General features: G+C 59.2%; 1 protein-coding gene across 2 annotated transcripts in view; it reads left to right on the forward strand.

Moving 5' to 3' along the window:
- The window catches only part of CCDC57 (coiled-coil domain containing 57), a 77,329-nt gene extending 72,600 nt beyond the window's left edge, over positions 1 to 4,729 (forward strand). For both annotated transcript variants that reach the window (XM_021066370.1, XM_021066369.1), the window contains 4 exons: positions 1,824 to 1,943; positions 2,242 to 2,464; positions 2,751 to 2,952; positions 3,398 to 4,729. In XM_021066370.1, coding sequence (XP_020922029.1) covers positions 1,824 to 1,943; positions 2,242 to 2,464; positions 2,751 to 2,952; positions 3,398 to 3,548 — 696 coding nt within the window. In that variant the 3' untranslated portion in view covers positions 3,549 to 4,729. The remainder of the gene's footprint in view (positions 1 to 1,823; positions 1,944 to 2,241; positions 2,465 to 2,750; positions 2,953 to 3,397) is intronic.

Below are 21,219 nucleotides of genomic sequence, written 5' to 3' on the forward strand. Positions count from 1 at the left end.
CCGCGCTCCGTCGCCATGACGACAGCCAGTCCGCGCCGGCGCTTGCGGGCGAGCGGGTGGGGGCAGAGGGCGGGGTCAGGCCCGCGACCGCGCGAGGTCGGCCGGGGGCCTGGGCAGAGACGCGTGGGGGCTGCGCCCGGGAACCGGGGCGGCGGCCTCTGGGGAGAGGGAAACAGGCCGGAAGGAAGGAAGGCCGAGCGGCCCCGGGCGGGGTGGGGGGCAGCGCCCGGCCGACTCGCCCCACGGGCGCGCGTGGGCGCACGGACGCGCCTGCGCCCAGGGGCCTCCGCCTCCCGCTGCGGGCGGCGGTGGAAAGCTGGTAGCTTTGAGGTCGTCTGCACGGGTTGCCTCAACTTCTAGATGGATGTTTTCAGAAAAAAATCGCTCCCAAGTCATCCGTGAAGGTTATGGTAGAACATATGTTGTTATCTAGAGCCCCACTTCTTTCTAGTACGTGAGATACTTTATTAAACTCGATCGATGTCCTTCAAGCTGTAAAACTGTCTTGTGTTCTTTGTACCCAGTGAGGTAACTCATCTTAAAATTCGAGAAAAGAAGACTGGGATCCCCGTTTGGTTCCTCTTTATTCCCGGTAATAGGTGATGGTGCATGGGAAGCGACAGAACATGCAGAAAAGAACCATAGATCAGTAAGAAAAAGAACAGACAGGAGTTCTTGGGGCGCAGCAGGTTAAGAACCCAGCATGGGAGTTCCTGGGGTGGTGCAGCTGAAACGAATCTGACTAGGATCCATGAGGATGCGGGTTCGATCCCTGGCCTCATTCAGTGGGTTAAGGATCCGGCATTGCCATGAGCTGTGGTGTTGGTTGCAGACGCAGCTCGGATCCTGCGTTGCTGTGGCCGAGGTGTAGGCCAGCAGTAGTAGCTCGGATTAGACCCCTAGCCTAGGAACCTCCATATGCCGCAGGAGCAGGCCTAAAAAAAGCAAAAAAAAAAGAACCCAGCACAGTGTCTGTGAGGACGTGGGTTGCATCCCTGGCCTCCTCAGTGGGTTAAGGACCTAGTGCTGCCTCGAGGTGTGGCATAGGTCACAGCTGTGCTCAGATCTGGTGTGGCTCTGGCGTAGGCCGGCAGCTGCAGCTCTGATTTGACCCCTTGCTTGGGAACTTCCATATGTTGCAAGCGTGGCAGAAGGAATGAAAGGAAGGAAGGAAGTGAGGGAGGAAAAAGAAAAGGGACAGATAACTGGTAGGAAAGTAAGCAAAGGATAGGCAGAAGCCACCGAGGAAGAATCTCCATGAGTCAGTCAACAAACTTAAGAAGGTGCTTGTTATCAGTACCACCCAGGCACTGGGAGTCAAAACCAAAAGACACGCATGTGTTACTACTTGGCCGAAAATTCAAAACTTAAATCAGCTTGAGCAGGAAAGGCAGCCCCGCAGCAGGTGACCCACTCTCTGCTCAGTCCAGGGCTTCCATGCTCCTTGCTGACCCACCCGACTGCCTTTCCACAGGGGCTTCCCCTGCGGGAGGATGTGCTGAGGGTCCAGGCTGCAGGGGCCCCAGGGGCTCAGTTGCTCAGTTAGGCACCAAAGACCTGCCCCAAAAGCGAGGTGCAGGCCCCCTGGGCACTGCAGGAGAGCTGAGGGGCGTTCAGGTGCCTGGCCTCCGGGAGGGCTGGAGAGGTACTGAGATCATCAGCCACCAGCCGTCCTGGTCCCTGCTCTGGACTTGTCCAGAGCCCAGTGAGTCCCGAACACCAGAAATTTGGGGAACATGGTTCTTCCTCCTCTTGAGGGAAGACTTAGTAACGCAGCCCATCGACGACCTGCTGACTTTCTTTTACCTAAATTTCCACGACAGGACTCGAAGAATGCCAAGAAAGAAGGTGTGTCCGAATGCTCCGGGAAGAGCCAAGCCCGCTTGGCACAGACCGTCCACAGAAGGGATGCTCGGCCAGGCTGCGCGCCGGGACCAGGACTGGTAGGCTCGGAAGCACCTGCAGCCAGAGCTGCGGCTGCGCCCTGAGTGACCTCGCCCCCCGGGGGCAAGGGAGTGCCTTGGACTGGGTCCTGGGAAGACTGGGACCCCAACTGGGACCCCGGAGCCCACGACCCTCGGGGCCTTCTCGAAGCTGTAGGGACAGGGCCTTGGGCTTGGCCCTGGTCCCCAGTCCCACCCCTTCCGTCTGGGTCACCTCTCGTGTTTCAATGTCCACGTTCTCTGTCTCACCCCAGGAGGAGAGAGGGCGGCTCCCAGGGTTACTCCTCTTTCCTCACAGTCACAGAGGCAGCGCGGCATCTCCACGGTGACTTGCAAACCAGCCCCTCGGAGGGAGAACCGCTCTCCGCGGCCGCGCCTGGCTCAGGAATTCCAGGAGGCGAGCGGCCGCCACAGCCAGGGCTCCTCATCACTGGCCAGCAGTTCCCTCCAGGACACATGGAGGCTGCTGGACCTGGGGTCCAGCCCTTCTGGCCTCACCTCCCAGGACGACTCCCCTGCAGGTAGGTGATGAGCTTGCCAGGACCCTCGATCTGGATGCTGGCTGCCTGCAGGCCGCCGCGTGGTGCTTTAGGAATCTCCATCCCGCAGTCCTGTCCTCTGAGTTACGCCTGAGTGGCCCTTGGAGACGGAGCATGCCTCCCAGCCCAGGGTCCGGCTGACATCCCTGTGTCTACACGGCGGTGCCCTCGGGTCCCTGGGACCCTCCATGGCTCCATGGGGCGGTGGGGGGGGCACCGCACGGTCCGTCTGTCACTCTGGGAGGGACAGGCTTCTGTGTCCTCTCAGGCTCCCGAGGCCCAGGGCAGCCTGGCAGGGTAGGAAACTCGCTCAACCCTTGCCACTGCGAAGGGGCACCTTTGTGGGAACTGCGTGAGATCAGATGTAGCAAGATGTGGACAGAAGGGAACCGGGGTAGGGAGCAAACCTGGAGCCCCTCCCGGTCAGCTCACCGCTTCCCGGGGTCAGTCTCCATGGATGGGCGTTTGGGGTGAGTTCCATCTTTGGCCATTGCAAATTAATGCCAAAAGGCGTAAATGGGGAGTTGCCATCGTGGCTCAGTGGTTAGCAAATCTGACTAGGAACCATGGGGTTGCGGGTTCGATACCTAGCCTCCCTCAGTGGGTTGCCTTGAGCTGTGGTGTGGGTCGCAGACATGGCTCCGATCTGGTGTCGCTGTGGCTCTGGCGCAGGCCGGCGGCTACAGCTCCGATTCGACCCCTAGCCTGGGAACCTCCATATGCCGCGGGAGCGGCCCTAGAAAGCCAAGGAAAAAAAAGGCGTAAATGTAAATTCCCAAAGTAGGGATGGCTCTGTCCGCAGGGCCGTGCTTCTCTAGTTTGGAAAGATGTCGGTTGGGCTCCATCAGAGGGAACCAATTGATGCCCACCCAGCAAAGGCTGGGCAGCTTCTTCCTCCAGACCCTCTCTCTGCAGCAGTGTCATCAAGGCGCAGCTCTGCCAGGCCGACAGGTGTCGTTTTAAGTGGTGTCTCTCCTGGGGGACGGTGTGCATCTTTTCACACTGGAGCTGCCTCCTTTTCCTTGTCTTCAGTTCTCTGCCCCTTTGTACATTGGGTTTAGAATAATTTTCTTATTGATTTGTCAGAGCTTGTTATATAAATTGGAAAGTAGACCTTTTCTGAGACATGAACTGCAAATATTTTTCCATGGTTTTCCATTTGTTTTTTGACTTTGCCCATGGGGGGTTTTGTCAGACACACGTTATATCGACTTATTTATTTCTGGCCGCATCCATGGCATGCGGAAGTTCACAGGCCAGGGATTGAACTTGTGCCAGCAGTGCCAGTGCCAGGTCCTTAACCCACTGAGCCACCAGGGAACTCCTCAAATGGGTTTTCGCTGTTTCCAGAGTCATGTGATTTGGGGGGGGCTGTCTTTTAGTTAGTGATTTCTGCTGTTTTTACATCTTGGTTGGAGAATAAGACATGCTTCTTCTGACAGGACTGTACTCCTACAGCTGCGACCACTGATGGTCCATCCGTCTCCCTGGGGCTCTGCAGCCCAGATGCGCTCTCTGGGCGTCTGAGAAAGCCTGGCGCCCTGGGCTTTTTCTGTGCTTCCATCGGCGTGGCCCCGCTGGCATGAACTGCTCCTCTGCCAGCGCCCTCCTCTGGCGGTCTTTGTGTCCTGTGCTTGGCAGCTCGTAGGCACTGTCTCCAGTCTCGTGGTTGAGATCACCTCTTTCGTCGCCTTCTGCCTGTTTTTAAGTTACCCGCTCCGTTTTCACTCTTCCTCAACTACTTAGACCTATTTTCATTTCACCTGTACCGTTCTTAAGACTTAGCAACTTCCGTATTGCCTGTATTTTCCTTGGGTTCAGTTCGAGCGGTAGCAGTTGGCTGCAGGCAGCTATCTTTTGGACAACAGTCACTTGACTGCGTCCTATAATTTGTCCGTATTTGCTTTCAAAATCTCATAGGAGCCTCTTAAGATCCGTTTTTCTCTTCCCAACATAATTTTAAAAGAGAATTTTTATATGAGAAACTCTCTGAGGCCTGTATGTGAGAGAGTGTTTTTCTTTCTGCTTCACATTTAAATACGCTTCAGTTGAGTATCAGTCTCCAGGCTTTCGTTTCTCATAATGTGACAGACCGAGGGCCTGGATTGAGACTTGCACTGAAACCTGCTGAATAAAAAGTGAAAGCATGGGGTTCCCATCGTGGCGCAGTGGAACCGAATCCAACTAGGAACCATGAGGTTGCAGGTTCGATCCCTGGCCTCATTCAGTGGGTTAAGGATCCGGCGTTGCCATGAGCTGCGGAGTAGGATGCAGACGAGGCTCGGATCCGGCATTGCTGTGGCTGTGGTGTAGGCCGGCAGCTGCAGCTCTGATTCAACCCCTAGTTTGGGACCCTCTATATGCAGCAGATGTGGCCCTAAAAAGAAGAAAAGAAAATAGTGGAAACATGCTTAGGAGGCGTCAAAAGTCAGGAAGGTGATGAGTTCAGGCGACAGCAGCACAGCCCAGGGTGTCCCCACCGCTGGACTCAAAGGGCTACGCCCTCCCTGTGCTGGAAGGACCGAGGGCCTTGCTCTGGTGGCAGCGGGAAGGTTGTTACTTGTTTAGTTCCAGCTGAAACCCTGGTTGGCCTGTAACTTTAACTTAGAGTGACTCTGAGCTGGTGGCGTCTCCGAGAGCTAGCAACAGCATGCATGCGAGGCACCAGGGATGAGGCCAGGGTACAGGAAACTGTGCCCACATGTTTAAATGAGTAAAATGCCAGCAAGAAAACACAGTCAAGGAAGAAGGAAACAGAAAAGCCAAGCAGCCTTAAGAAAGAACCAGAGAGCTCTAAGAGGTGAAGGAAAGTGGGGGTTCCCGTTGTGGTGCAGTGGTTAACAAACCTGACTAGTATCCAAGAGGATGTGGGTTCGATCCCTGGCCTCACTCAGTGGGTTAAGGATCCAGCATTGCCATGAGCTGTGGTGTGGGTCGCAGATGCGGCTCGGATCCTGCATTGCTGTGGCTGTGGTGTAGGCCAGCAGCAAAGGCTCTGATTGGACCCCTAGCCTGGGAACCTCCATGTGCCATAGGTATGGCCCTAAAAGACAACAAAAAAAAAAAAAAAAGAAGAAGAAGGAAAATGGAATTATTGAAGTTAAGAACTCAGTAGAATTCACTGGAGTGACGCTACCTAATACCCGCTACCCAGAGAGACACAGCAAAGAAAGAGGGGAGCAGGTGCGGAGCCTGGAGAAGAGCGTGCGAGGTCCTGGGCCGCACTGCCCGGAGCTCCGGGGGCCGGCAGGGAACTCTGGCCGCACACCCAGTCTCAGCCCAGGAGGCCTAGCGAACCCCAGGCCCCGTGATTAAGAAGCAACCACGCCTGCATCTGCCCTGACACCACCCAGGAGCCCCGGGGTAAAGGGGGACTTTGAAAGCTGTCCGAGCAGGCAGGCTACCCTCAGAGGGCACGGCCTGACGGCTGGCCTGAAGGGTGACAACTCACTGGCCACTGCCGGGGGGTCTGGGACGGGAGACAGAACTGGATGAGCAGAGGCTGTCCGCCTCGAATCCCACTGATGAGGGCAAAACAAAGACGGCAAAGGCCAAGCACCTCTGCCTGCCCGGCCGCCTTGGAGCAGTTGCCGCATCCGGTTCAGCAACTTTCCTTTAGGGCCCCATGTGACACGTTGGGCTTTTGCAGCTCGTTGCTGCCTGCGGCTCGAAAGCCGCCCCAGGCCAGGTGGAAACTGCGTGTGTGCTGGGCGGCCCTAAAGCCTGATTGACCACAGCAGGTGCGAGCAGTGCGGTGCGCCTGGAGCTGAGCACACGTGTGTCCTGTGTGCTGATGCGGCGGCGGCGCTCTCGGGAGCGGGGCGTGGTCAGCTGGCCCCGGGCGGCCAAGTGCCCGTCGTCTGCGTGAGGCCAGAGCGAGAGCGGCACCGTGGCCTCCTGGCACCTCAGGGAGCGCTGGAGCTGTCACCCAGCCTTCTGGCTGGAGCGCCCGGAGGGCCGGCGGCAGCCACAGCTCAAGGACGACCCTGCAGGAAGGTGCGGAGGCGCAGCCTGTCTGTCCGCAGGTGGGAGAGTGCGAGACGGGATGCTTGGCGGGGGTGGGGGTGGGGGTGCAGGCTCCGGGGGGAGCGAGGGGAAGACCCGGGGGACTCGTCCCTCTCGCGCGGCAGGCGGCCAGGGCCAGGGCACGTGTCGGTCTTCCCTCTGGGGCTGCAGCATCTGCACGGCCTCCCAGCGCAGCCCCGAGAGAACAGCGCCTGGGTCGGGCGAGAGGAGCCCACTCGGGCTGCAGGAGGAAACAGGGCAGGGCCGGCGCCACTGCGCGCAGCCGGAGCAGCCCAGAGGCGGGACGGGACGGCCGAGGGGAGGAGGCACTGCACGTTCGTTTAAATGCTTTGGGTACAAGTTGTGGCACAGCCTGATGAAAGAGAACGCTTCCCAACCTCTGTCTGTTGACACCCATAGAAAATTACCTGTGGTCATTGAATGGGCAGGAGAGGGCCAAGGTGGTAGCCTTCCTGATAGGCAGCCTGCACACACAGCGGCGGGACACCCTGACTGAGACCGTGCACGTCCAGGCCGGAAGTGAGTGGGCCTCGGGCTGGCTCCACTGGGACGCTTCCTTCCCCAGGGTTCCACGAGGGCTGCCGCAGCTCTGTGCATCACGGCAGAAGGCCTCCCTCTCCCCCCCTGCTTTGCCCTCTTTTAACCGGAAAAGGAAGGTTTTCCCGGAGCTCCCAACAGGCCCCCCTCTTCCATCTCACCTGGGTCATGCAGCCTCCCTTGATGGGTCTCAGGGAGACGGTTGCAGACCCTGAGAACCCACTGCCTGGAACCAAACAGGGTTAGGCTTCCAGGGCAGAAGAGCCGGGAGGGGCTGTGGGTGGGCCGCCGCCGGGTCTGCCCCTGGGACGGTAGGCAGCTCTTGGCGGTGAGCGGCGGGAGCGGTGCACTGCTGCCTCGGCTTTGAGAGAGACTTGGTTGGAAAGAAGGTTGGAATCGATGCCGTTTCGCCGTCTTAGGTACCCCCGTCTCCTCTCCTTGCGTCTTGAACACTGAGCCGGTCTCACCGAGCAACCGTGGGGTGTCTCCACTTTGTGTAAAGTACTTTTGAAAACCTGGCCGGCGCCCTCAGCGGTGACCACAGCTCTGAGGCCGTGAGCGTGCTGGCCCTCCTGACGGGGAGGCCCGCGGGGGCCCCGGCCGGTCGGCCGCTCCGGAAGCTCGGTGCTGAAACTGGAAGGCCCTGTGCGCCGCCTGCTTTACATTTTCAGCGCGTGGCGGGGGACAGGCAGGCCCACCCTCCCGAGCAGAGTTGAAAGTGGGACCCACGCCGTTGAACCACGTGTGCGGTCGGCGCGGGCGTTAAGAACGGGGCCGCGGGCGGGGTATTTCCAGCGCAGGGGGAAGGCCCAGCCCCTCGGGCTTGGGGGTGGAGCCAGGGCCGCGCCCCGCCCCCTCCCACGCCGCACATGCGCACTGCTGGCCCTTTGTGAGCCTGACCGGGTGCTGCTGCAAGCGGGTCTCAAGGCCGAGCCGCAGCCTGACCCCCCCCCGCCCCCCCGGCCTGGACACTGGCCTGGGGTCTGGATCACCCCGCGGCACCGCAGACCCCAGGGCCACTGTAGCCCGTCCCTCACTGTCCTGGATCCGAGGAGTGCGCCCAGCCTCCTCTGACCCTAATCCTCGCTGCATCTGGACAGACCCTTGGCCAGACCTGCCTCCGCCCCCACGTTTCCTGGTAGCAGTGGCTCCGGGACTCTTCCCCCCCCCTCCTGCCCGCACCTGCGGAGCCCTGTGCATATGCGGGCACCCCCGGCCCTCCTCTCCCCAGCACCTGCTGCTTCCCTGAAGCGGGCAAAGCCCGCCCTGGCCACCTCCTCCCAGGGCTCAGCCCCGACCCGGCTGCCCGCCCTTCTCCCCAGCACTAGCCTCCACACCACGGGTTGTTTGTGTCACCTATCTTGGTTCTGTTCTGTCGATGGGAGAATGCGGGCGGGGCGGGGTGGGGGGTCTGCAACTGCATCTTCCTTGACCCTTGACCCCTGGCCAGCACAGGCAGGTACACAATAGGCAGTCAGTCAGATCGTGCAAGCAGATAACCAAGAAGCATGGGCGCCCAGCAGGGCCGTGTCTGCAGCTCAGGGACCAGAGCCTGGGGCGGGTGGGCGGCAGGTAGGTTCCATCACCTGGGCCCCAAGCTCAGCCCCGGGGCACCTCAGTGCCTCAGAGTCAGGCCGCAATTATACCGAATTGGAACTGTTTACAACTGGCTAGAAGGTCATAGCCTTCAAATCTCAGATTTCTTCTTTCTGACCTCATAAATAACCCAATTGAAAAGGTATTTTGAAGCACCGTGGCAGGGGCCAGTCATGTGTAAATAACCCATCCAGAACGACCAGCCGCGCTCTCAGAGCAGAAGCGCTCAGCCAGGGCAGCCGCAGAGAGCAGGGTGCTGGCTCTGCCGGCCAGGCAGCCCTGGGAGAGCTGAGCCAGGCCTGGCCCGTGGAGACATTTGGCGGTGGACCAGGGGCTCGTTGGGACATCAGCCTGCCTAGTGTCTACACTGCAGGCGCAGGTGGCCTGGCTGGGCAGCACTGGAGCAGAGGGGCCCAGGCCTGGTCCAGCCTGAGTGACACCTCCTTGTGGCTGGGAAACCAGCACAGCGCCTGGGGTTTTAGGTGACAGTCTGTGCCCACCTCTCCCGCAGACGCCAGGCTCACACTATAGAAGCAGAGATCTCGGGGGGCCCTGCCCTGCTTCCTGGACCCCTGTCTGTGGCATCTCCCCTGCCTGTGGGCACAGAGCCGATGGATCTTTTCAGTAGTTTAATGACCTGCTGTGGGTACCTTTCACTCGGCTCACGACACCTGGGTGCTTCAGCGACCCTGCCGGTGTGTGTGGGTGCTTGTGGGCGCGCGCAGTCAGGCGAGTGCCTCGGAGAGACACCACTGGGCAGAGGTGAGCAAACCGCGCTCCAGGACGGGTTACCTAATCACCCTTGGAGGGTTGGCACAGGTCATGTTCATGGTCCCGGGCGTGAGGCATCTTCCCTCACTCCAGTTCTGGTGTGTCTCATCAAACGTTTTCTTTTTTTGGCCAATCTGATGGGTGAATGGTGGTTTTAAGCTGCAGATTTTAGGAGTTCCCGTTGTGGCTCAGTGGTTAACGAATCCAACTAGGAACCATGAGGTTGCGGGTTCGATCCCTGGCCTTTCTCAGTGGGTTAAGGTTCTGGCATTGCCGTGAGCTGTAGGTTGCAGACGCGGTTCTGATCCCGCGTTGCTGTGGCTCTGGTGTAGACCAGCAGCTACAGCTCTGATTCGACCCCTAGCCTGGGAACCTCCATATGCCACGAGAGCGGCCCAAGAAAATGGCAAAAAGAAAAAAAAAAAAAAGCTGCAGATTTTAAATGATGGGTGAGACCAGCCGGTTGACGTCTGCTTGGTGTTCAGCTTTGCGGCCTTTGCAAGGCGACCATGAGGGGCAGCAGCAGAAGGAAATGAACCTTGGCTCCGGTCTTGAAATCAAGGCAAAGGATAGAAAAGTACTCTGGGAAGGGCCAGCTGTGGGCGGTGGGGCTGAGGGCCAGTTTTCACACACAGATGCAGAGGAGAGTCCAGGGAGCTCCCATCGTGACTCAGCAGGTTAAGAACATGGCTGGGATCCATGAGGTTGCAGGTTCGATCCCTGGCCTTGCTCAGTGGGATAAGGTTCTGGCATTGCCGTGAGCTGTGGTGTAGGCTGCAGATGTGGCTCGGATCCTGCATTGCTGTGGCTGTGGTGCAGCTGTAGTTCCAATTTGACCTCTAGCCTGGGAACCTCCATGCGTTAAGGGGATGGCCCTAAAAAGCAAAGGAAAAAAGAGAGGGAGGTCCAGCTAGAAGCCTGTATTTTCTGAGGGCCTGCTGGTGCCACGGCCACTGCCCAAGGTCCCAAGTCCCAAGCCCCGCTCCCCCTCTGGAGTTGCAGGTGGCCCGCAGGGGCCAGGGTTGTCCCTGAGGCCAGGCAGATGATGGGCAGAGGCTCCTGAGGAACGCGAGCGCCTGCCTTCCAGAGGAAGGGCCTCCTGGCCCTGCCCCAGGGCGGACAGGCCTGCCCATCTCAGGTCCCCAGCAGGTGGGCACCCTGCTTCCTCCTGGGGGGAAGAGGCCCCCCAGGATGAGGGAATGAAAGAGGTCCAGGGTTCATGTTGCGGGAGGGTGTCTAAGTTTTTGTTCTTTTAGAAATTACATTGGTTTTCTGCAGAATTACATTCTGCCTTTAACACGGGTTGCCTGAGGCGCTAAGATGCGACCTGCACGGGCCTGTTAACTGGCTGCTGATCCAAAGTTATCTTTAGCCTCTGTGTGGCGGGAATGCTTCTGGGCCCATCTCCCCGGGGAGATGCCTGAATCAGAGCGCGGGCTATACGGAGGCTCCAGGAAGCAAACAGGCAGCCCCTGCCCCTCCCGCCCTCCCTCAGCCTGAGTTTGCTGCTGGTGCCCTGTGCCACCGCCACTGCCGATAGCTGTCCCTCTGCCCACCTCAGTGTGTCCTCTTCCAGCTGCTCCAGGAGCCCCGGGATGGCATTCAGACAAAGAGGCCAGGCCCAGAGAGGCTAGGCTGCTTCCCAAGGTCACACAGTCCCCTGTTCGTGGATTCCCTGAGCCCACCTGAGAAGGGTCCCGGATGCCAGTGGCTCAGGCAGCAGGTGACTGAGTGCAGGTGGGCAGGGCTGTGCTGACTACCGGGCAGTGCTTGGCCTGGTCAGGGGGTGGGGGGCCTGGGCAGCTGCCTTGTCCAGCAGAGGCAGTTGATGCCAGCACCTCACAGCTGCCCTCCATGGCAGCGTGGGGCCAGCAAAGCGAGGTCGTCCTGGGTTTTGAGAGATGCCGGAAATCTTGTTTTTTATACAGAATGTTTCCGTGTTTCGTTTTTTGTGGGGTTTTGTGGGGGGTTTTTTTGTCTTCTTTCAGGGCCGCACCTGCGGCATATGGAGGTTCCCAGGCTGGGGATCTAATTAGAGCTATAGCTGCTGGTTTATGCCACAGCCACGCCAGATCTGAGCCACGTCCGTGACTACACCACAGTTCACGGCAATGCCAGATCCTCAACCCACTGAGCAAGGCCAGGGATCGAACCCTCAACCTCATGGTTCCTAGTCGGATTCGTTTCCGCTGTGCCACAGTGGGACCTCCCCATTTTGAATATTGGCAACTAATTACAAAATCAAAGGACAGGCCAAATTACTGCCCAGCTTGAGAGCTTGCACCCCGGGAGCCAGACCCATCCCTGCCAGGTGGCACGTGGTCTCTGTGGCCCTTCAGCTTGGGCTGGGGAGGGGGCGGCCTCCAGCAGGGCACCTTCCCAGACCAGGAAGAAGCGCGAGCCGGGAAGTCCAGAGTCTGTCTCCCACTGGGAGGGTCGCAGTGATGGCACCGCAGAGCAGACGCTCCCGTCCCCATTCTCGTTCTCGTGGTTAGTGGACCGGCCTGCAGGGGTCACCAGCCTCCGAGGGGGCCCAGGACACCCCCTCATCCTGGCATTTTGTGTTCCTGAGTGGAGAAGCAGAGTTTGGGGCCTTCCTCGCAAGTCAGGTCGTGACTCAGCCGTGGCTCTGCCAGCCCAGCTGTGCTCCGAGGACACAAAAACACACTCTGAACACAGGACCTTGGAGTCACCTTGTCTGTGTGCCCTCAGTCTGGCCTCCCCACAGATGCTTCGTGCTTCTCACGAAACCCGGGCTCTGAGCACAGGAGAGCAGGGCCACGTGCCCAGAGCCACGGCCGAGGGACAGGCAGAGGGAGCAGCCGCTTGTGGTCGGACTAGAGGGAAGCAAAAAGAGGGTGTGTGATCCGGGTACAGACGGCCTCAGAGAGCCGTGTGTGATTCCAGGGACAGACTCACCAGGAACGTTACTTTGCTTCTTCCCAGCTGTGGTCCCCACACCTGTGTGCAAAGCAGGCGCCCTTGGGCCTGGGACCCCGTTCTAGAAGGTGGACTTGGGCTTCTGGTGCGTCACAGTGAGGCGGGCGGGCCCCGGGGGAGCCTGGTGGGGTGGGGGTCCAAGCTCCACCCCCCCCCACGCGGGAGGATATTCCAAGAGCCAGACCTCAGAAGGGCAGGGCTCCGGGGCCTCGGGCCGTAGGCGGCAGTGGGACGTGCCCGTGGGCACCATGATCGGCACTGTCCCAGGGGCTCTGCTGGTGCCAGCCTCACCCACAGGACGGGGCCAGGCGGGGGAGCAGGCTGCGCAGCCACGGAAGAGGCCTGCTCCGCCCTGGGCAAGCCCTTGCAGCTGAGAACCCGCGTCCTGGTCAGAGGGGGTCACCGCGGGTCTGTGTGAGCTGAGCAGCCCCCCGCAGCCTGCCTGCCTGACTTGCTGAGACTCGCCAAAGCCTCAAGTGTCCCTGAGACCTTGGGACACCTTCCAAGATGTCTCTCCCCTCAGAGACCCTCCGAAGGAAAGGTTTCGAGAAGCAGACGGCGAGCTAGGCCTTGGTGAGCTCTTTCTTCGAAGTTGTCACGATGCAACGCCGTGTGCGGCTGGCACTTGGAAAACACTTGTGTTGAAATAACTTTTAAAACAAAGTAAATACTTGAAGAAAGAGCCAGATGGGCTTATAGGTTAGTGATGTTTATTCTGGGGCCACAGCGTGACCAGCACTCGCTCCCGCTTCTGGCCGGGCTGAGGACTGGGCAGCCGCACCCTCCATAAACAGAGTGTGTGAAACAGCCGCTTCAGGCATCAGACGAGGGCCCAGGACGGTGGTCCTTGAATGAGGGAAGACAGAGACGGCGCCACTGGGATCCCCTGCTTCCCGCCCCAGGGTTTCTGGCTGCAGGCACAGCGACAGGAACGCCAAGCAGAACGCAGCGCCCTCCGGGGGGCGGGGGGAGAAGCAGGAGTTGAGCGTGGGGAGGCAGAGGGTTGGGGTGGCAGGAAAGGGTCCAGAGCCGGCCGGGGGTGCGGAGGAAGCGCCCAGAGCCTGTGCAGGGATTGTCTTGCGTCTTTACTGGGTACCAGCCCGTAGATGGACAGAGTCAAACTCCGTGAACCCGGGCGAAGGAAGGGCCGACAGCCTGTAAGCTGCCCCACCTCCAGGGCTCTCATGGGAGCCTGTGCAGGGATTGTCTTGCGTCTTTACTGGGTACCAGCCCGTAGATGGACAGAGTCAAACTCCGTGAACCCAGGCGAAGGAAGGACCGACAGCCTGTAAGCTGCCCCACCTCCAGGGCTCTCGTGGGGGGCAGTGTTCAGGCTCCAGCCTTCCCTCTGCAGCCCCAGAGAAGCCACACCTTGCGCCCAGAGCCAGCGGCCTCTGGAGTGCGAGCCCCTCCGGACTTACCCTAAAAGCTGAAGAAGAGTCTTTGACATGGCCAAATAGGGAACCTAACCGCCTACAAAACAAAGCCCAGTGCTCTGAAAAAAGACAAGAAAATTCAACGAGGTGGTTAAAATGTCCAACAGCCAGTGAAAAATTACAGGATGGCTTCACTGGCGAAGTTTATAAAATACTTAAGAAAAAAATAGTATTAATCCTACCCAAACTCATTTTTTAAAAACTAAAGGGTGGAAGAAGATAATTGGTCTTGCGAGGCCAGCACTGTCCTGATGGCGAGATGCGGGGAGACACAGACGTTATAGGAAGCGGGAACTGTGGGCGCTGTGCTCAATGAGCAGAGGCCGGGAAATGCTGAGTAAGGCACTAGAGCACCACAGTCAGCAGCTCGCGATAAAGGTGGTACATCCGGACCTGCTACACCGACGCAGGTTAGCACCACGTTAGACTATCGGTATGCTGTATTTACAGATTCAAAGCAGGAAACCAGGAGTTCCCGTCGTGGCTCTGTGGTTAACGAATCCGACGAGCATCCATGAGGTTGCAGGTTTGATCCCTGGCCTCGCTCCGTGGGTTAAGGACCCGGCGCTGCCGTGAGCTGTGGTGTGGGTCGCAGACGCGGCTCGGATCCCGCATTGCTGTGGCTGTGGCGTAGGCCGGCGGCTACAGCTCTGATTCGACCCCTAGCCTGGGGCCCTCCACTCCATATTCCTTGGGTGCGGCCCTAGAAAAGGCTAAAAATAAAAAGAGGGAAACCATATGATTGTCTCAATAAATACAGAAGAATATTTAACCAAATGGAACACCCACTCGTGATTTCTTTAAAACCCTCAGCAATTTAGGAGCAGAAAGGAACTTGTTTGCCCCATAAAGGGCATTTAGGCAACGCCTACAGCTAATGTTTCACTCGATGGCGAAAGGCTGATGTCCATTCCACGCTGTGCTGGTGGAGCTGTGGCCACGTAATGAAACAGATTTTGCACAAGAAGTCCCACCGTGTGGCGTTCCCGTCATGGGCTCAGTGGTTAACGAATCCGACCAGGAACCGTGAGGTTGGGGGTTCGATCCCTGGCCTTGCTCAGTGGGTTAAGGATCCGGTGTTGCCTTAAGCTGTGGTGTAGGTTGCAGACACGACTCGGATCCCACGTTGCTGTGGCTCTGGCTGTAGGCCGGCAGCTGCAGCTCCGATTAGACCCCTAGCCTGGGAACCTCCATATGCCGCGGGAGCAGCCCTAGAAAAGGCAAAAAGACAAAAAAAGAAGAAGACATCCCACCGTCTTTATTCACATAGTACTCATCTAGTACGTAAAACATTTATATTTTTATTTACATAAAAATCGTAAATAGCATACCCCCAAAAAAACCTTAGTAGAACTAAAAAGTGATTTTAGCAAAGGCCCATGATCCAAGATCAATATACCAAATCAATTGTATTTCTGTATCTGTTAGAAATTGCAATAAAAATACCATTAACGATAGCATCCAAAACCATGAAATACTTGGGGATACACTAAGCAAAATCCTGTATGCTTAAAAAAAGACCATTGCAGAGAAAGTTAAGACCCGGGTAACGGAGAGATGGGACCCATTCCCGGTCTCCATGTTCAGAGGTCATTTCTTACAAAATTTATAGATTTAACACAATCCAAATCAAAATGCCAGCAGGCTCTTACAATTGAAATTGAAAATTAAAATTTACGTGGAAACAAATAAGGCCCATTTTAAAAAACAGCCAAGATACTCGAGCAGACGTTTTACAGAAGATGAGGCCCACGTGGCCAGCAAGTTCTGAAAGACCCTGTCCGCGTCACCGGGGACGCGGATATAAGCCACGGCCAGAGGACACGGCACGGTCACTCCGACGACGGGAAACCTCCAAACCCGGACACTGACCCGAGCCTGGTGCGGTTGGAACCCACCCGAGGGAGCACGGATGACCGCGCCTGGAAGGCAGCGTGGCCGCTGCTTAAAAAGTGAACCACACCCCACACGGCCCCGCCGCTCCGGCCCGCGTGGCTGGGAGAGCGCGAGGGAGAAGGGTCCCGCAGCCAAAGGCCTGAACTCGGGCGGGAGCAGATGAACGGAAGGCGTCCCGTGCTGAGTAGTGTCGCCGTCCCACACGCGCAGGGCCCGATGGCCGTGACCGCAGAAGCAGCGCGCTGCCCTCCGGAAGGACCAGACAGTGAAATTCTGCGGACGACCATCATGCCATAAAGTCATAACGACGGAGAGCAGAGGGTGGGTGCCGGGGGTGGGGGGCGCTGGGGGGACGGAAGCCTCCAGGCCCGCGGTTGTGTGGACTCTCTGCCGCCCCCGGCATGTGCTGCACACTCAGAATGGGTGCGTCTCACTGGATGGGAATGACCGAGCGGTGGCAGCTCCGTTTTCAGGTGCAGCAGGACTACCTGAGCTCAGGGCCACCGGGCAGCCGCGGGCAGCCGCGGGGACCCGCCGTGGACCAGGCGGCCGTCCTGCTCCCCACGTCTGTCTCTCTCCTGGCCCTGCCCCCCCTCCCAGTCCCTGTCTCCAGTCCAGGAGATCGGAGTCTGTCACAGGCAGCGCCACGAGGACCATGGTGGGAAGGACAGGGTGTCCCCTCGCCTGTTGGCCGCTGTGGGTCCCTGCAGAGTTGCTCTAATTCCCATCAGCTCACTTGGCTGCTCCTAATTATCCTCCGCCGAGGCGCTAGGACTCCTAGGGGGTGTCCTCACTGCCGGGGCCCAGGGCCTCCGGGAGGCCTTGGGGTGGAGGAGCGGCTGGCCTCCCCTCCCACTTGGCCAGAGCTGCCCTGGGCTGCAGACCTGCACTCAGGACGCGTGTGAAGACGCAGTTCCTCGGCTGGAAAACCCATTAGGAACCCGTGGGTAAAACAAACACACGCCTGTTTGCTGGAGTCGCACGGTGATTTGCACCCCGGGGACCATGGCACATCTCTCACTCGTTGTGGAAAGCGGTGGTGGCCTGGACCCCGCCTGCCTGGGCGGGGAACGCCACCAGCGGCTAGTGGCAGAAGCGGCCACGGAAACCAGCCGCCACCCCTGTCCTCCAGCCGCAGACAGTGACGGCAAGGCGTCCGGCCCGTCCCAGCGAGACTCCCTCTACCAGCCAGGCGGCAGGCGGGTTTGGCGTTTTCTCGCTGCTTCTAAGATGTTGTCCTCTTGGCTGGGGGGCTCCGGGGCCCAGGCTGCCCTGTCCCCACGAACGTCCACGCTTCACTAGCGGCTGTTCCTTGGGGCCTTGTCCCTGAGAGCGGCCTGTGGCCCTGTCGTCCCCGTGGTGACTTTCCTCCCTCAGGGCTGACGCGTACCCGCCAGAGGTGGTGGGGACCCTGGAACCATCTCAGCCGGGGGGTCCCCTTGTCTCGTCCCCTGACTCGAGAGGACTGGGGCTCGTTTTCCACAACGAAAAAGGATTGCAGAGGGTGTTTAAAATCACACCTCTACCGAGCTAAGAACCTTCCTCCACTGTCTCGCTGTCCGTCAGAAGCGGGGGTCACACGTCAGGCGTGGTCTTCCGCATTCAGACACGCCTTTCCTTCCCCTTTGTGGTGAGACCTGGGCTCCTCTTAAGGTGAAGACCATATGTTTTTAAGACTCATCTGATGTGTACAGATCAGATCACCGTTTGTGTGCAGGTTGTAGAGCCACACGCACAAGCCGACCACGGCCGGCATTAGCCGCCTCTTGCGCGGCCCTCCCCTGGGGTGGGAATAGCTTCGCTCGTCAGCGAGCTGGGCCGCTGTCACACACGCTCTCTCTGCTGATCTGAGTAAGTGAGCACCGCAGACATCGACTGTCCCTGGAAAACCCGGTTTCCGTGAAGCTCCAGGAGGCTCTCCTCCAGCCGTCTGAGCCGGTCCGTCGCCGTCGCAGCTCCCGAGAAGGGACTGGACGCTTGTGCGGCGGGCTGAGGAGCTCAGCGTGCGCCCCACGCGACGGCCTGGATGGCTCCTCGGTCACCCGAGTTACCCCTGCTGGGTTCGTTTCCTCTCCGTTTTTTGGGTCAGTCTTGACAGAGGTTAATCTTGCGCTGTGCTGTTTGTTTGCCTGGGTTCTTACTTCGCTGGAGTTTGCCCTTGTCGCTCCGACTTCCTTTTCCTTGTTGCCGAGTGTGTTCTGTGTCTTTCTCTCTGCCTCCTCACGCTGGAGGCTGGCCCACCTCCTGGTAGTTTGAACCGTCCGTGTTTCCGGATAAAGGGGACCGAAGGCCCTTTCAGCCGTGACCTGCAAACTCCGAGACTCCGCTTGGAAATGTCTCGTGACTCGCTCCGCGATTTCCAGCAGCGCTCCGGGATTGCTCTGCTCCGTCAGGGCAGTACAGGCTTGGGAGGGTTTTGATGTGGCTTCAGGCTTTGTTGTACTCTCTTTGGAACCATTGAGACCTGCCCTGTGGCCTGATAAGTGGTTTGGTTCTGTATATGCCTGTGTCTTAGAAAAGGAAAGTGCATGAGCTGCCCTTAGTTTAGGCAGGTAACGTGCCTCCTAACTTCATGCTAATCCATACCTTTGCCTGAGTCTCTGCGTCTCTGTATGAGCTTGTGATCTCCGGGGAGATTAAACCCTTCACCTACCTGTTTCTGCCACTTGCTTTACGCTGCACCTGCTGCACCGCTGTCCCGTGTCACCTGACATGTTTTAAAGGCGTCTCTTCACCAGCACACAGAGTGCTTCTTTGCCTCTTAGGACATTTTTGCCTAATTCCCTTTTTTTGGTTGTTTTGCCTGCCGTGTCGCACATGGAGTTCACATGGAGTTCCCGAGCCAGGGGTCAGATCAGAGGCAATTTCCACCTACACCACGCCTGTGGCAACCTCAGATCCGCGAACCCTCGGTACCAGGCCAGAGGTCTGCCTCCCAGTGCTGTAGAGTAGCTGCTAATTCTATTGTGCCCAGAGGGAACTCCCTAATTCTGGGTTGGTTGGATATCTATGTGTCTTTTGTTTTGAATGGGTCTTTTACACAACATCTTTCTGGATCTTGTTTGTTTTCTACATAGAACCAATTTGAGAGTCTTTTTCTCATTGGTGAATTCAGCTCATTGACGTAATTCTTACCATGCTCTCCTCCTGCCCTGGGGCAACTCCCTCCCTCCCAGCCCTGTGAGCGCTTGCGGGTGGTCCCCCTGCCCCCCAATTCCCCCCCCCGCGTCTTTACACACAGTGCCCTGCCCCCCAATCCCCCCCGCGTCTTTACACACAGTGCCCTGCCCCCCAATTCCCCCCCATCTTTACACACAGTGCCCTGCCCCCCAATCCCCCCCCGCGTCTTTACACACAGTGCCCTGCCCCCCAATTCCCCCCATCTTTACACACAGTGCCCTGCCCCCAATTCCCCCCCGCGTCTTTACACACAGTGCCCTGCCCCCCAATTCCCGCCCCCGCGTCTTTACACACAGTGCCCTGCCCCCCAATTCCCGCCCCCCGCGTCTTTACACACAGTGCCCTGCCCCCCAATTCCCCCCCCGCGTCTTTACACACAGTGCCCTGCCCCCAATTCCCCGCCCCCGCGTCTTTACACACAGTGCCCTGCCCCCCAATCCCCCCCCCGCGTCTTTACACACAGTGCCCTGCCCCCCAATTCCCCCCCACATCTTTACACAGTGCCCTGCCCCCCAATTCCCCCCCGCATCTTTACACAGTGCCCTGCCCCCCAATTCCCCCCCCCGCGTCTTTACACACAGTGCCCTGCCCCCCAATTCCTCCCCCATCTTTACACACAGTGCCCTGCCCCCCAATCCCCCCTTCTCTGCCCCCCCAGGCACTGTGACTGGAACTCTCCTTTGGGGCTGCTTTGCTGTCCCCACTTCCCAGGTCTCTGGCCGCTGCTTCTGGTTTGCTTTTCTCCTCATGTCAGCACTTCTCCTGGGAGCACCCTCTACACAGACCCTTCTACTGAACCACGAGTGTGATCCTGCTTGTTTAAGAAACACTCACGCCCGTGCCCGGAGGGGTTTAAAGTGTGTGGTCCCCGGAATTCAGTAAAGAGGTGGCAGGGCTCCTGTCGCCTTGGCCTCATGGGAACTGCGTCCTCTGAGCACTGCCGGGGCAGTAAGCCGCGTAAATGTGTAACGACTGCTGGACAGCGAGGGGTTGTTCTCCAGCCTGGGACGGGCGGTAAAAGAGTTCCTGGGCGGGAGTCCCTCATCAGCAGAAACCAGTCAGACTGGGATCCGTGAGGAGCGGGTTCAATCCTGGCCTCGCTCCGTGGTTAAGGATCCGGCGTTGCTGTGGCTGTGGTGTAGGTCACAGACACGGCTCGGATCCCGCGTGGCTCTGGCTGTGGTGTAGGCCGGCAGCTGTAGCTCTGATTGGACCCCTAGCCTGGGAACCTCTGTAGGCTGCGAGTGTGGCCCTACAAAGCAAAAAAAAAAAAAAAGGAAGAGTATTTCCTGGGCTTTGCACGAGTGACACTCGTGGCCGGGTCTCTTGTGAATCAAAGGTCCAACTATGACGGCTTTTGGCACCGTCCCGCACGCTGCCCCCACTCCGTTTACATTCTGGTTTAACCCCGAGAGCCAGGGACCGACCTGACGGCAGGTGCCACGCGCGTGAGCAGCCCTCCCAGCCTGACGTCCCGCCGTTGGGCTCCGCGGCCCCTGCTGCAAACGTGGGTTCCAGGGCGCGCTGTGTGGTCCGGCCGAGGCTCCCTGGTCCGCGTGGGGACGGAGGGAACCCTGCAGACGGGCAGAGAAACCCAGCCACCCACGGAAGGGGCACCCGACCCAGGGGGCTGGGCCGTGGGTCGGGGCCCTTGTCTTGGCAGCACCCACAGGAGGCCTTCTGACCTCCAGCCCGGCAGCCTCTGCCCTCGGCCCTGCTGCACCAGCTCCGTGTCAGGCCGGGGCCCCACAGCCCCCGTGTAGGGGCTGGGGCGTGAGGCGGCTGTAGGCCAGGAAGCTTTGCCCGGAGCCGAGCCTGTCACCGGGCCGGCACTGGGCAGACGCTTCCCTGCCCTCACGCGGTCCCTGAGAGGCCTCCTGACCTCCCTGCCAGCCTCGGGCCTCCCCCCAGGGTGACATGGGATGGGGAGCCGTGGAGAAGGTGCGGGGAGCACCCGGGCAACCCAGTGGGTGTGTGTGATGCCCACTCCCGGCCCGAGTGCCAGCTGCCTGCCCTGCTGGGCCTGGCTGTCCCTGGCCTCTCCTCCCGGGGTTGGAGGGGGACTGAGAGCTGTCCGTGGGGTCCTCAGGTCATCCTGGGGCCTGGACTGAGCCAGGCAGCTGGCGCGTGCCTGCCAGTGGTGGCTCTCCCGAGGGGCCACGTTTCTGTGGAAAAGGGGAGCGTGGCCCCGGGCACAGCTGTCCTGCCAGGAGGAGCAGAGAGCCGGCCCTGGAGGCGCGTGGCCTGTGGGCTGCACCCTGGCCGGGCCTCCCCTGGGGCAGAGCCCCGCGGCCTTTCTTGAATTTCACCTTGGTGCACGCCCCCCCGCTTCGATCTCCACGGAGAGGAGGCAGG

The sequence above is a fragment of the Sus scrofa genome, chromosome 12, assembly GCF_000003025.6.
Source record: "Sus scrofa isolate TJ Tabasco breed Duroc chromosome 12, Sscrofa11.1, whole genome shotgun sequence".
In the NCBI taxonomy this organism is placed as follows: domain Eukaryota; kingdom Metazoa; phylum Chordata; class Mammalia; order Artiodactyla; family Suidae; genus Sus; species Sus scrofa.